This window comes from Etheostoma spectabile, chromosome 21, assembly GCF_008692095.1.
Source record: "Etheostoma spectabile isolate EspeVRDwgs_2016 chromosome 21, UIUC_Espe_1.0, whole genome shotgun sequence".
In the NCBI taxonomy this organism is placed as follows: Eukaryota; Metazoa; Chordata; class Actinopteri; order Perciformes; family Percidae; genus Etheostoma; species Etheostoma spectabile.
The window spans coordinates 8,021,990-8,035,370 of NC_045753.1; the positions used below are offsets into that span (position 1 = coordinate 8,021,990).

At 44.0% G+C, this 13,381-nt stretch overlaps 2 protein-coding genes across 8 annotated transcripts in view; one reads left to right on the forward strand and one right to left on the reverse strand.

The window, feature by feature from the left end:
• Positions 1-2,758, reverse strand: part of si:ch211-141o9.10 (probable endonuclease 4) — a 4,018-nt gene extending 1,260 nt beyond the window's left edge. The window contains exons 1-4 of one of the 2 annotated variants that reach the window (XM_032501543.1): positions 2,506-2,758; positions 1,933-2,096; positions 1,635-1,844; positions 1,296-1,478 (exon numbers count right to left, since the gene is read on the reverse strand). In XM_032501543.1, the coding sequence (XP_032357434.1) occupies positions 1,296-1,478; positions 1,635-1,844; positions 1,933-2,095 (556 nt within the window). In that variant the 5' untranslated portion in view covers position 2,096; positions 2,506-2,758. Of the gene's footprint in view, positions 1-1,295; positions 1,479-1,634; positions 1,845-1,932; positions 2,343-2,505 lie in introns of those variants that run through there. The other variant, XM_032501544.1, reaches the window with a different exon arrangement.
• The window catches only part of tnrc6ba (trinucleotide repeat containing adaptor 6Ba), a 24,241-nt gene continuing 13,244 nt past the window's right edge, over positions 2,385-13,381 (forward strand). For 3 of the 6 annotated variants that reach the window (XM_032501487.1, XM_032501491.1, XM_032501492.1), the window contains exons 1-8: positions 3,440-3,576; positions 4,994-5,083; positions 5,970-5,991; positions 6,331-6,762; positions 6,888-9,833; positions 11,804-11,968; positions 12,476-12,678; positions 13,084-13,158. In XM_032501487.1, the coding sequence (XP_032357378.1) occupies positions 5,027-5,083; positions 5,970-5,991; positions 6,331-6,762; positions 6,888-9,833; positions 11,804-11,968; positions 12,476-12,678; positions 13,084-13,158 (3,900 nt within the window). In that variant the 5' untranslated portion in view covers positions 3,440-3,576; positions 4,994-5,026. Of the gene's footprint in view, positions 2,639-3,439; positions 3,577-4,993; positions 5,084-5,969; positions 5,992-6,330; positions 6,763-6,887; positions 9,834-11,803; positions 11,969-12,475; positions 12,679-13,083; positions 13,159-13,381 lie in introns of those variants that run through there. The other 3 variants (XM_032501488.1, XM_032501490.1, XM_032501489.1) reach the window with 3 other exon arrangements.

A 13,381-nucleotide genomic window follows, 5' to 3' on the forward strand; every position in this document is an offset into this window, starting at 1 on the left:
ACACACACACACACACACACACACACACACACACACACACACACACACACATCCAAAATTGTGTTTAGCTGACATTGTTCTTTCCTAAAGCACAGCCTGGGGCCAGTTGTGCTACTGCCTCACTGTTTTTGCAGGCACTCTACTGCAGTGTATTATTGTCACACCAGTGGCATTTGGGGTATGCGAGTCAAAAGGACTGTGGTCATTGTCATGAATCACAAGTAATGCAACACCGGTGACAAGCCTGCAGTCAGTTCTCGATATTCTAAGTTGCGTATAAGTCTGAGGTCAAATGGTTTTGTATGAAATGATGACGTGCCTAATAAGTTTTGATAATTGTCTTGTGGTAGTAAAATATAAATGGGTCCAAGAACATTATAAAGTCCAATTTTAAAATACTCAAAGCATTGTCTTGCAGTAAGTTCCTATTTCAGTGACGCTCATAATGTTCTCTGCTTGACAAGGCAATCAACAGGTGCAGGTAAAAATCACTGTTAGGGCTGTAGTTTGTTACCCTGGAAATCCAGAGTTCTCGCTAGAGCACAATATAAATTCTCTCAGTGAGTTATTCTGGCATGGAGTAGTGCTGCTCATTACCTATGCCCGTGTAGCCGAGCTGCACCAATCACATCAGTGAGCTAAACAGATGACGATAGTTTAATCTACCAGTTAGCTCCACTAGTAGCTAAGCATATGGAGCTCTGGATATGTCACCCTGTGTGTTGTTGTGATTGGTCGTAGTGTTATCCAATAGCGTGCAGTAAGATTTTTAAATACACGATTGGTGCCGCCCCTCAAGATAGCCGACTTTCATTACTCAATGCCTGACCCTTAATCTTTCAGATTTGGGTCTGGATTTCCAGGCTAGTATTTTGTAGTGTTATAAGGCAAATACTTCCTTGACTGTCAGTGGGTCAGCGTTGGTGAGGTTCTCTACTGTTGAACTTTAGCATATGTCTTTGTGGATTTCTGACTTATTTCCCTTGCTACGTGACCATTTTGCAGTTTTTGCAGTTGATGCACTAGTACCAGCGACTATCTGGCCTCATTATCTTGAAGTTCCTGTCTTTCTCGAAAACTAAGTTTTTAGAAAAGTTATTATAAGACCTTTGTTAAATCTGACACACACTGCTACTTCAACTGAATAGCCTTGTGGGAGTATCTGACTTTGTAATAATGGTTTATTGTAGTTTATCCATGAATTGCAGAGGCATCAGTCTCAAACAAAGCAAAATTATGTTAAAAAAGTCTAAAAGAGATCGCCAAAAAAAGCTTATTTTGTTTAGCCCCTGTACCTGTAACCACAGCAGGTGTTTGCTGGTGAGCATGATTAATAGCTCCTGCTATCTTCTCCACACACTGCTCAGTGGTGATGGAGCCCAGGGAAGAACCAGGGTGGAAGTTATAGAGGTTGAGGCCCAGGAGGCTGCAGCGGCTGAGCTCATCCACCAGCAGGGCCTGGCTCTTCTCAAACACATCTGGGTGCAACATGGAGCACAAAACAGAAGACGTTGTCAAAGAGAAGTGGAGACACGGTTGAAATGATAAAATAACTAAACAAAAAAAGACCAGGTAACTGATTTAGTTTGAGGGCGCAAGGGATGGTTCAAGACATCCATTGGTTTCTGACAAACCCTCTTTAGGAGATCCACAGTTCATCAGGTAGGACCCATGAGGCAGGATGTGAGCTGGGTCATACTCCTGTAGGGAACATTGCTCCCGAAACTTGGCTGCAGCTGTGTGGTCCAGTGCAGGCCTCTTCCATGACCGCTGGGAGCCCAGAAACAGAGCGAAACTGCTGCCACCCATCTCTGTGCAGGACCCCACTGATTTCCATATCCCACCTGGAGTAAAAGACACAGCACAAGACATACTGAGAGCGTGCATATCTGTGTTTTGATTACTCAAGGAGAGTTTAATAGATCGCATTACCTTGAATTCCAACATGAGCTCCAATGTATTTGTTATTCCCGCGGTTCTTTCTCCTCCCGTCTCCTCTCTCCTCAACCTCCAACTCATTGCCCTCTCTCTGCTTTTCTCCTCCCAATGCCTCCTCGGATCTCCTTTTCCTTGCTCTTCGCTTTTTCGGACCCATGCTATCAACAGATAGTTATGAGCGGCGCTAATGAATATGCAAATTTCCGCAAATGGCTGTTATGACTTTTGAGGCAAACTAAGAGTTTGCATTTGAGAGGGACGTTAACCTACGAAGCATGAACAGTGGTGATAAGCTTGACTGTCAAAAGTTTATAGAGGTCAAAATGCATCTTTTATGAATCCCTCCCAGCCAGCCAGTCAGAGGGCTTCCACGCAGCTGCCACAGGCTGGCTATTGGAGACGCTTCATGCTGAGCAGCAAAATGGCCGCCCGTCAACCGACTGACTACACAGCGCTTTGAATTTTAAATTCTTCTGCACATTAGCTAGGGTTTACACTATTACAGTGTTAGTACTTATTTACAACCAGTAGCTTATTGCGTGTGTATTTTCATCATCTGCCACTTACTTGACTGTTCGCTCAGGCGTCGCTGTTCTTGTAGCCTCGACGAATGCCTCAAAAAGCTAAAAAAAAAATCGCACTAAAGCACTTTAGCTAAGCTAGTTAGCACGCTAGCATTTCTTCATATGTGATTCCAGAGGTGAGTAACGTTTGCTGGAGATGTGGTAACCATTTATCAGCGTTGTAACATTTCATCGTTTGTATGCATGCAAAATAACTGCAATGTATTTGTTAATGAAATGTCATTCCACTGCGCTTGCTAGCTAACGCTGTTAGCCTGGCTACTTGTAGCTTCTGTCAGTAGTTAGCTAGCTAGGTAACTTGGCTCACTTAACGTTAGCTACGCTAGGTAATGTTCGGTAGCATTAGCTAGCACTGCTGTAACCGTATCTGTGGTTGTACATTAGCAGTGGCAGATATCTGGCTCAATGCTCGGTGTGTACACAGGACAGAGTAGTTAACGTTACCTAGCTTACGTTGGTTGAAAGCTGGTTGATCTCACAGTAATTTAGTAACAAAATCTGCGCGCTGTTTATATTATAAAGTATGAGCCAAACCACACCTTAATATTAGCCATCGACGACATATTTTACCAGCAGCTGCTGTTAAAGTTGTCGCCATATAATTAACGTTATAGGAATGAAAGTGGTTGGAATATAGCTACGCTATCCCGGTTATGCACGGTCCAGTTTAAGCGACTTCAATTACCTGTGTGTCTTCCATTTTTAGCATAAGAAAGCTCAGATCTTCTAACTTATTTAGCTAGTTAATGTTGTAGCGTTAAGTAGCTAAATGTGGATGAGCTTGTGATAACGTCGACAGGACAACACATGTATGGTAACGTTAGCTGGTGTAGTTTACATCCGTGATTTGAGGAGCTGAGTGCAGATCTGACAGATTGGAATAACATAAACAGGTCTGGCTTTCTGATGCACCAGGCCTGAGATCAGAAATGCTTCAGGAAGGATGTCGGGTTCGTTGTCTGTGAATCAAGAAATCCTGCCTGCTGGAACTGTTATGGCACTGAGCAAAAACGAAACCAACTAAAAACAGACACCGTCAGGGCCTAGCAATTCAGTAAGTTTATGCATTTAAACCGTCTGTTCTCTTCTAAGTTTTTCAACATTGTAATGAGTTTGGCTATCCTGTGGAATTTCGGTTATTGCCATATTCTAATATGCTGGTGTATTAAATGTGTGCTTCCTTGCTACAGTACAAAGTACAGTAGAGTAACAACATTTTCTAAGTGTACTATTGTTAAAGCAAAGTAAAATTATCAGTGAATCATGCCTTTTATCGTTTTGGCCATCTAATATACAGTATTAATGGTTTTCTTCAGAAAACAATCAAATAATTTTCTGTGACGTATGGCTGGGCAATATATTGATATTTAATCGTGATAAGACGCTAGATATTATCTTAGATTTTGAATATTGGAATATCATGATATGGTACAAGTGTTGTCTATTTCAGTAAAGTGATGCAATTTTACCACAATGTTCTTGTGGTTATATTATTTGCTCTTACCCACTTAGTCATTATGTCCATATTATTGATGATTGTTTAACCATTATTTATCCCTCTAATATTGTTGCAATATTGATATAGAGATATTTGTTAAAATTTATTGTGATATTGAGTTTCTCCATATCGCCCAGCCATACTATAAAGCAACAACATCTAATTCTAAAATAGCACTACAGTTTATCAATATTTATTCACATTAAGGTATCTAATCATAAATATTTTGTTAGTTGGATTTGTCCATGTCAGCCTGCTCTACGTTGTTATGTTGGACATCGCAATGAAAATGCATTATTTGGTGTTACAGTTTTGCACATGTTTCGTGTCTAACAGCTGTTACAGAGCCTTAATCTGAAAGATTTGCTCACACTCCATTTTATAAAACTTCAGCCGGTCACTTGCAATGGTTTCCAAAGCCATACATAGACTCAGTCAGTCTGCTGACACTATTGGTTGGCTGACTTAATCAAGCTCTTTGTAAAACGTCTAAATTGGTTAAAACTAGGGCTGGGCAACATACCGGTTTTGTGAAATGAGACTAGATAACGTATTAGATTTTGAAAATCTTAATATGCCATAGGTGTTGTATTCCTGGTTTTAAAGGCTTCATTACAGTTACGCGATCAGCTTACGGTATTCTGCATGCATATCATAGGGATAATTGCTTGTTTGTTGTCCAGCAGTATTCTTAGCTCTAGCACCTGATGGCTGCTTTATCCAATCAAGTATGCAGTCCATTGTCGCTTACACACATGGATGGAGGCTCACGTGGCCATGAGCCACAGGGCCACTGTTATGTTGTCTTTTTCCTTTGATTCTTGCTGCAGTCATCATTAACTATTGGTCAGTGTTTTTAGAGCAGTGATTTGCTTTATAGTTAAAAGCCACTGGCTATACAAAGGAACCACTCAGTGATTTTAAAATGGTGACTGTTTGACTACATTTCTGGATACTTTTCTTTTTCCTCTAGAAGAAAGGAGTATCAGGACAGGAGCAGTAGTTCATGGAAGACAAGAAAAGGAAAAAAGACGACAAAAGGAAAAGGGAAGCCTCTCAGAAGGTGAGCATATTTAAAGTTACTTGCAAGCTCCTTCATATGGGTTGGACACCATTGAACAAAAGCTCTGTGTTCAACAGCAGTTTGAGCTTTTAAACAGCCTTAAATGTTCTTATTAACCTGCTATTTCTGCTGATTTGGGGTTGTAATTTTTGGGATGAGTTAGGAATACACTGTATTTTAAAGCTCTATTTCTGAGCAGTTTACATAAAAATATAGTAATTCCATTACACTCACAAAAAAACTTATCTTGGATGTTAATTTTAGTTTAAACACAATATACCATGTGCATATGTAAACCTGGATGTGCTTATGAACTTTTAAAAACTTAACATCGGGTTTTGACTAACTTGCTCCTATTGGAAGCATACACCAACAACACTTAGAATGTGTGGGGGGTGTGGGTGGGTGTGTGTGTGGGGTTAAAAGTCAAAAATAAAAGTAATGTTACTAGAAAACAAGTGTAGTTTTTCTTTTTAGCATCTATGATAACTACGGTCAAAAACATTGTGCCAGAATCAAAATATGAACAATAACGTTGCTGTCAACGGGCTTATCTGCTAATGTTAGCTACCAACTGTTACCTTGAAACCATCCAGAAAATAGACAGTACAGTGGGGAGGTTACCTGAAACCGGTGGTTTAACATCACCGCTCATTTTACACAAAGTGTAACAACAAAACGCTGAGTGAAGTAGATCAGACGGCTCTACCGAGTCGTGTAATTACGACTTTATGACTTTTTATAAACCGCTAAGGGAGTGGCGGTGTACATAGTGGAAATCCTGTTGTGCAAAAGTGTTGCGTTTATAATTTTGTTCAGTATATATTGGGGGGGGGGGGCTGTGCTTTTTAAAGAATGATTTAGTAACCGTTTCTCTTCATTTTAGGTCACAGAACAAAAAAACAAAGGTAAGCAGCACAGTGATATGTGATATATAGGTGTGTATGTTCCTTTCATGTCTTCTTACATTTTATCTTTAAGTTGTATTATTATTAATTGTCTTTTTTAATATTTGCATGTTGTAGTTTAAAAAAAGTTACAAGATAGTCTAAAATGCAAAACCGCTGTATCAGGGAATTATTTTTTAGCGTCTTACCTTATCTGCTTCATACCAAAATATGGTTAGTGCTTACATTTACAGAAGATGAATTGTGCACTGTTCTTATTATTTAACCAAGATGTACTTGTTTTAAATTATGCTTAATTTTACCCCCTCCGTTTCTCTCCCGGCCTTGCTCGTCCTGCAGTGCCAGACTTGACCAAGCCGGCATCTTCCCAGTCTCCTGTCAATCAGAGCAGCTCTGCCTCCCCCAGCCCTGGACCCACCCCCTCTGCCTCCCCATCCCCAGCCACCTTGGGCCCTGGCAGTGCTGCCACCCCGTCACAGGGCGGCAACAATGCCAAGCGCCTGGTGGTGGCCAACGGACAGCCCACCTCCACCACCATTTCTTCCTCCACCGCTGGCGCCCTCAGTGCTTCCGGAAACGGCAGTACTAGTAGCGGAGGCGGTGCCCAGGCGCCTCAGCAGCAACCGCGCTACATGCCGAGAGAAGTGCCACCGCGATTCCGCTGCCAGCAGGACCATAAAGTGCTACTGAAGAGGGGTCAGCCACCATTGTCCTCCATGCTGCTAGGAGGAGGAGGGGATGGCCCCAATGCAAACATGGCTGCTGTCTCAGGTAAGTGTTAGAAATGATGTAGGCCACATTAAGAACTGATCCATTATATGTAAAAAAAAAAAAATTGATAATTTCTTTTTTCCTTTTGACCCTTAAAGTTTCTCTCTTGGGATTTGCTTTTTCAGATCCTGGTGCAGCTGCCTCCTCATTGACCCTCACCTCATCATCAGTTGCTGCTTCTACTACTACTTCTAATTATGCAAATTCCATGTGGGGGGCGAGCTCAGGCAGCCAGGCCTCCTCTCAGGGCAGGGAGAAGGTGATCGTTGATGGCAACGACCTGGAGGAATGGCCTAGCATCGCTGGCAGTGATGGAGTAGGAGCTTCTTTCACCGGGGCTGGAGGGTGCAGCAGCAACAACAACGGAATGCCTGTGAACAGCATCAGTGCCTCTGGCAACCAATCCTCACCCACTTCCTCGTTCTCTTTGCCCAATGAATGTATGCAGTCGTCCAACGGTGTGGCGTGGGGGATGGCTACCTCCCAGGGTCATCTTGGAGGAGGGAATGCGGTAGCTGCAGCTGGGCCTCTGCTACAACAGCCCTCCTCACTTTCCAAAGCCTCTGCTGTACCAGGGAGCCATGACGCCAGTGGCCCCGTGGAAGGCAGCAGTGGGATTCCAGGTGCCAACTTCAATCCAAATGCCAACCCTTCGGCCTGGCCTGCCCTGGTGCAGCAGGATGGGTCCGCTAGTGCAGGGGAAGGAGGTCCATCTTCCTTCCATCACCAGTCTGCCAACAACTCCGCTTCCCTGGGGCTGGGAGGCGCGGCAGTTGGGATGCTGGGGGGTCACCCACCTTTATCTGTGAATCAATCAAGCACCCATCAGCGACAACTTCACCAAATGCAATCACGAGACAGAGAGATGGGAGGGGGGAAATGGGACAACGAATCAGCGGGACCAAAAATCGCAGGGGGGGAAGGAATTGGGGGAGGAATGGACCGTGGTGGTGGAGGAGGCGAGATGAGTGTGGGAGACCACAGCCTCACCTCCTCATGGAGAGGCCAGTCTTCTTACCCTGCAGCTAACTCCAAAACGGGTGCCTCAAGAACTGATGGATGGGAGGGTGGAGCAGGTGGCACAGGGGGATTCGGAGCTGCTGAAGGAGATAATGGGACATCTGGTTGGGGGTATCCAAGTTCCACTACTGGGGTTAATGCCTGGGGCAGTGCTGGAACTGGGGCAAACAGTAGTCAAACCTCTGGGGTATCTCAGGGAGGGTGGGGGTCATCAGGAGTAGGAGGGGAGAGAGGGGTTTCTGGTGTTGATTGGGGTGGGAGCTCTACCAGTACTGGTGGAGCTAATCCAGGAGGTGATGGAATTGGTGGAGCTTGCAGCAGTAACAGCAGCAGTAGTGGGGGCAGCACAGCTGGCAACCCCCCTGCCACCTCATCCTCTTCCTCAACAGCCACAACTACGACCAGAGCTTGGGACAATCAGAAGGGGGAGAGTGAAACAGGGGAATGGGGTGGGGGAGTAGACAGACAGGGAGCACAGGGAGGATCCTCATCCAGTGGTGGAAATTCCAGAAATGGGAGCAGATCTAACAGTAGTCACAGTCGTCCTCCTCCTCGCTCTGCACCTAATGCTGAAGCTGCCTTACAGAACCTGCTTAGCCGGACTGATTTGGACCCTCGGGTCCTGTCCAACACAGGCTGGGGCCAAACACAGATCCGACAAAACACGTCCTGGGAGTTTGAAGAACATGGAGGACAGATTAAAAGTGGGTCATCATCAACTACATTGAAACATGCATCTTCTCTTGGTGGTTCTTCTCAGTATTCTGGAGGACCTAGAACTCTAATGACTGAGTCTATGGGTCCAGGGGTCAATCCTTCCCTGGCTCCGTCTGCTGGGTCCCCCGGAGAGGGCTGGGAAAGCAGCAGCAACAGTAGCAGTAGTGGGGCCTCTCTATCTGGGAGAGCCCCACCACCGTCAGGCCCCAACATGAGGAATCTTGGCGTTTCACAATCTGGGCCAGTGAACACAACGGGACCTGGTATAGGTTCAGGGGCAATGCCAGGGCACAGCCAGCAAGGAAAGGCTACAGGCTGGGGTGGAGGAGGGATTGGGGCTGGGGATGGTCAGCAGGCCAAGGGCTGGGGTAATGAGGAATGGAGAGACAGTAGTAGAGGTGGAAATGGAGGAGGATGGGATGATCTTGGGCAACAGGGAGACTCAGTGAGTGGAGGCTGGGCAGGAAATAAGGAGGAGAAAGGGACAGGGGGGTGGAAAGAAATGGGAGGGAATGGAGGAGGGAGTGGCTGGGGATCAGGACAGAAGGCTGGGGCAGGTAGGGATTGGGGAGAGCAACAATCTAAATCAAATAGCGGAGGAGGGGGATGGGAGAATGAGAGGAAGAATGGAGGAGGAAACTCAGGTGGGGAATCAGGTGTGGGTAGTTGGGGGAGCTGGGATGATGGTGCTCCTCGGAGAACCTGGGGAGCAGGGGGCACAGGGGGAGGAGGAAGTGGAGGAGGGGGGGTGGGTGTTGCCGGGGGCATGGGGTCCAAACCCCATCAAAGTTGGAGTGGAGGAAACAAACTGCACCAGATGCCAAACAGCCAGCCGGGCTCCGTCACAGGCCCACCGGCACAACTGCAACAATCTCAGCCCCGCAATCAGCATCCACAGCGACAGCAAGCATTGGACCAAGGGGCTATGCAAGGGGGCGGGGGGAGGAAACTCATCTCTCAAGCCCAGAATCAGAACCAAAGCTCAGGCTGGACCTCGGGGCCCATCCCTGGTGGCTCCGTAGGGGGTGGAAGTAGTTCTGAACCCAGCGGTTGGGAGGAACCCTCACCGCAGTCTATAAGCAGGAAAAACGAGATAGATGATGGAACATCAGCATGGGGAGACCCAACCCATTACAACTACAAGCCGGTCAACCTGTGGGATAAGAACAGCGCCCCTGCTGGGCAGCAGCCGCATGACCAGCCTCAGCCTCAGGCTCAACAACAGCAACCACAGGCACCTCCAATACAACAGCAGTCTAGCAGGCAGGCCGCAGGGCTAGGAGGTAACCGAGACTTCAACGCTGGCCATGGACCTGGAAAAACTTCAGCTATAGGTAAGACACAACAAACTGTGAACTATAGTACACAGAGAGTATAGTGTATAATGTATAGTATAGTGACTATAGTACAATGATTTTGTAATTATCATAAAAAAATAACTTATTTAATTTGAATTTAGTTTTTTTATTCTTAAAGGAGAACTATTATTATTACTATAAAGCATTTTAAGTTAATACTAGGGCTGCACAATTAATTTAATCTCAATCGCGATGTCACCCGCGATTACACAACTGTGAAAAAATAGCAATTTGAGTAGACAAATGTATTAATTTTATTAGAATTAGAATTTTTATTTAATTTTCTAAAATATACATTTATTTAAAAAAAGTAATGCACATTTTTGTTTATTTCTTATGCTTGTTTGACTTTGTATTTTAAAGTAAAAAATACACATTTCAAAATTTTAGTAGCTTATTTTCTGTATCTTCCATGATAATTACATAAACTCATGAAACCATTATATCATAATCGCAGCATTGTCAATCGCAATATGACTTTTCCTCCAAATCATGCAGCCCTAGTTCACTCATGTATTTTGTGTTTCCACTAGAACGCACGTTCTCATACTGGCCACGGTTGCACCTGTATTTACCCTTTGTATAATACGCTCTGTTGGAGCGCCTGTCTCTTAAAGTCCCCAATCAGAGGACTGGGCATTGAAAATGCCCAGTCCTCTGATTGGTCAGCTTTCCGTATCCACGCTCCTGTTGTTGCTGTCTCCGTACAGTCGGTGGCTTCAACGGAATATACAGCAGGACTTTGTACCGTGCAAACACCAATAAAGGCTTTTAAACCCAATACTACCCAACCCAATGTGTTTTTCAGCAGTTTTGTGAACTGAAATTGGGAAGAAATTAACAACAAGATTACATCTTCTCTGGTGTTACAGAGTCTGCTACAGTGCTTGTGGCAATAAACACTGCAGTAACGTTAGCCCTAAAAAAAAAATGATTCAGTGCCCTGCCTGGTGCAGATGACCAAACATAGCAACCCAGTAGAAAACAACGTTGAAAAAGGAGCATTCACAACATTGGGAAATCTGAGGATTTTGCCCTCAAGGATTTCACATTGAAATCTGACATTGTAACATTATAGAAATGACAGAAAATATGTAAAAGGTTGAATGTGTAACAGCATTTTTCCATTTAAAGGTAATGTGAAGGTTTTTTTCTGCATAGAGAAAGTTTTGGTGCCCCCCAAAGAGGTTTTAGTCAATGCCAAAGGAATATCACGAGCGTCAATACATCTGATTTTCAGCAGCCAGCCTCCCTCTCATCCACAGTCACTACTGTACACATGCGGCTGAAACCCTGATGTGTGATATGGAGGTTGTTTCTGAATCAGCTGAGACAGTTTGGCAGCTCAACATGTTGAAGCATTTTGACAAATGTGCTTTACGGGTTCCCAAAGAAGTTAACAACTAAAAAAATGCAAAACTACAAATGCAGAGGTTACAGGAAAGGTTGATCTGCTGTTTATAAATTAGCATGGAGGTTTAGCGTATCAAAACGAAAACTGAGTCACAAGAAGTGTATGTGTTTTTCAGCCAGTCACCTGCTTGCTATTTCTGCAGTTTTCATCTTAAACCACATTATCAGGACTGTAACAGTACTGTAACTTCAGTCGATGCTCAAACTGAGTACAGCTAAGGTAAAAAAACAAAACATTTTCTGTCAATGAATATTCTCTGGGTAATACTGTGAGAGAAGATGCTTTGATTTTGATATGCATTTTGGATCAGTGTCAAGTCAATAACTCATCAAAAAAGTACATGTGAGGAAGAGAGTAGCCATAGCCTTTTGTTGCTAACCCCTGTAAACATGCACAAACAAAACACTGCTCAGCCTGCGTGTGCAGAGTCTAGACGTTGGACTTTAATTGAAAAGAAACAATTGTGTCCTTACATAAAGGGTCTCCATTACTTTGCTCCATCTTAACCTGTGTTGTTCATGTGTGTCTGCAGGTCCATCAGGTTGGAGTGGCGCTTCTCCAACTAGTCCTTCAGTAGACAATGGCACGGCAGCTTGGGGAAAGACTACTGATGCCCCTGCTGGCTGGGGAGAGCCCGATGATGCTGGAGGGAAGACAACAGGCTGGGGAAACCCTTCTCCCATCCCCACCAAATCTGGTTAGAAAATCAAATAATGTGGTGAAAACAACTTGAAATGAATTTGATTTAAATCACATCTGTTATCTACTGGATTTTTGACAGCGGTGGGTAAATAAACTTGCGTGATGTCATGTGAACCGGATTTCTCGGTTGCCTAGGTTATATCACTCCTCCGCTGTAGCCTGTGTTACCAACTACAGGGAACAAAATACAACGAGCAGATACTGTTGACTTGTGCTAGCTTAACACCAGTGAACTCTGCAACTGGAAGGACTGGATGAAAAGTGTTAAACTGTCTCCAATGATTAAAAAAAAACACACTGGCTAACTTGGAAATAAGGTCTTATTTCCAAAATTCTGAACCACCCCTTTAACCTAAACATATTTGATGCATTGCATTTGTGACATTAACATTCTTAATAGCCCATTAGTAAAAACCAGAAATGGATTTTAATTTTAGATCTGTTAATTTCTTTTTCACAGTCTGATAGTGGCATTTAGTATTTCTCTTTTCTTCACCTACAGGTTCAAAGTCTATGCAAGATGGCTGGGGGGACAAAGAGGGCTCAGTGGCTGCCTCGCGTCACTCAAGCTGGGAGGAGGAGGAGGAGGGAGGCGGCGGTGGCATGTGGAACAGCGCCGGCTCCCAGGGAAGCGGCTCGTCTTGGGGACAGGGAAGCAATGGGGGCTGGGGACAGAACCCCACTGGGAAAAAGCCCAGCAACAAGGTGAGTGGTGAAAATAAATCTTGATTTAAAAGCATAAAAAAATGTAAGATACAACAACAACAACAAAGACACAACACTTTGGGTCCTCCAACCTTCATGTGTGTAAACAATTCTTAAAGGGATAATTCAGTTGTTAGAATTATGAAGTATAGTCCAATTAAGGCATGGATGTTTTTTATGCCACTATTAAGCCACTATTCTATCTCATAGACACAAGATGAACTAAGTAGAAGTGGAATGTAGCTGATTTTATGAATTTGACCCACTCTTGGAAAATAGGAAAAATATCTTCCACTGGTTTTGTATGGCAAGGTTATTTTATTAAGTCTAAATTACAATTTATATATTAAAACCCTTGTAGAACTGGTTAAATCATTGTCTGCTAACTTTGTATTTGTCTCTAAGGGTCCGTTGAAAGCTGGTGGAGGAGACTCGTGGATGAGCCCCATCAACAGACAGTTCTCCAGCATGGGGCTGCTGGTAAGACAAAAAATGTCATTGCCTTTTAGTGTTATTGCGGCAGGGAAACATCAAAACCCTCCTTTTTTTCCAGATGCTTTGTTTTGTAGCCACCAAGGCTATACTCATTAACGAAATAACAAAAACTAGGTGGGAAAAACATTGTTATCGTTCAATGTCCTTAGTTTTCGTCTTTGTCAATGTTTTTCATTGAGCAAATAACGTTATATCTTTCAGAGTTGAC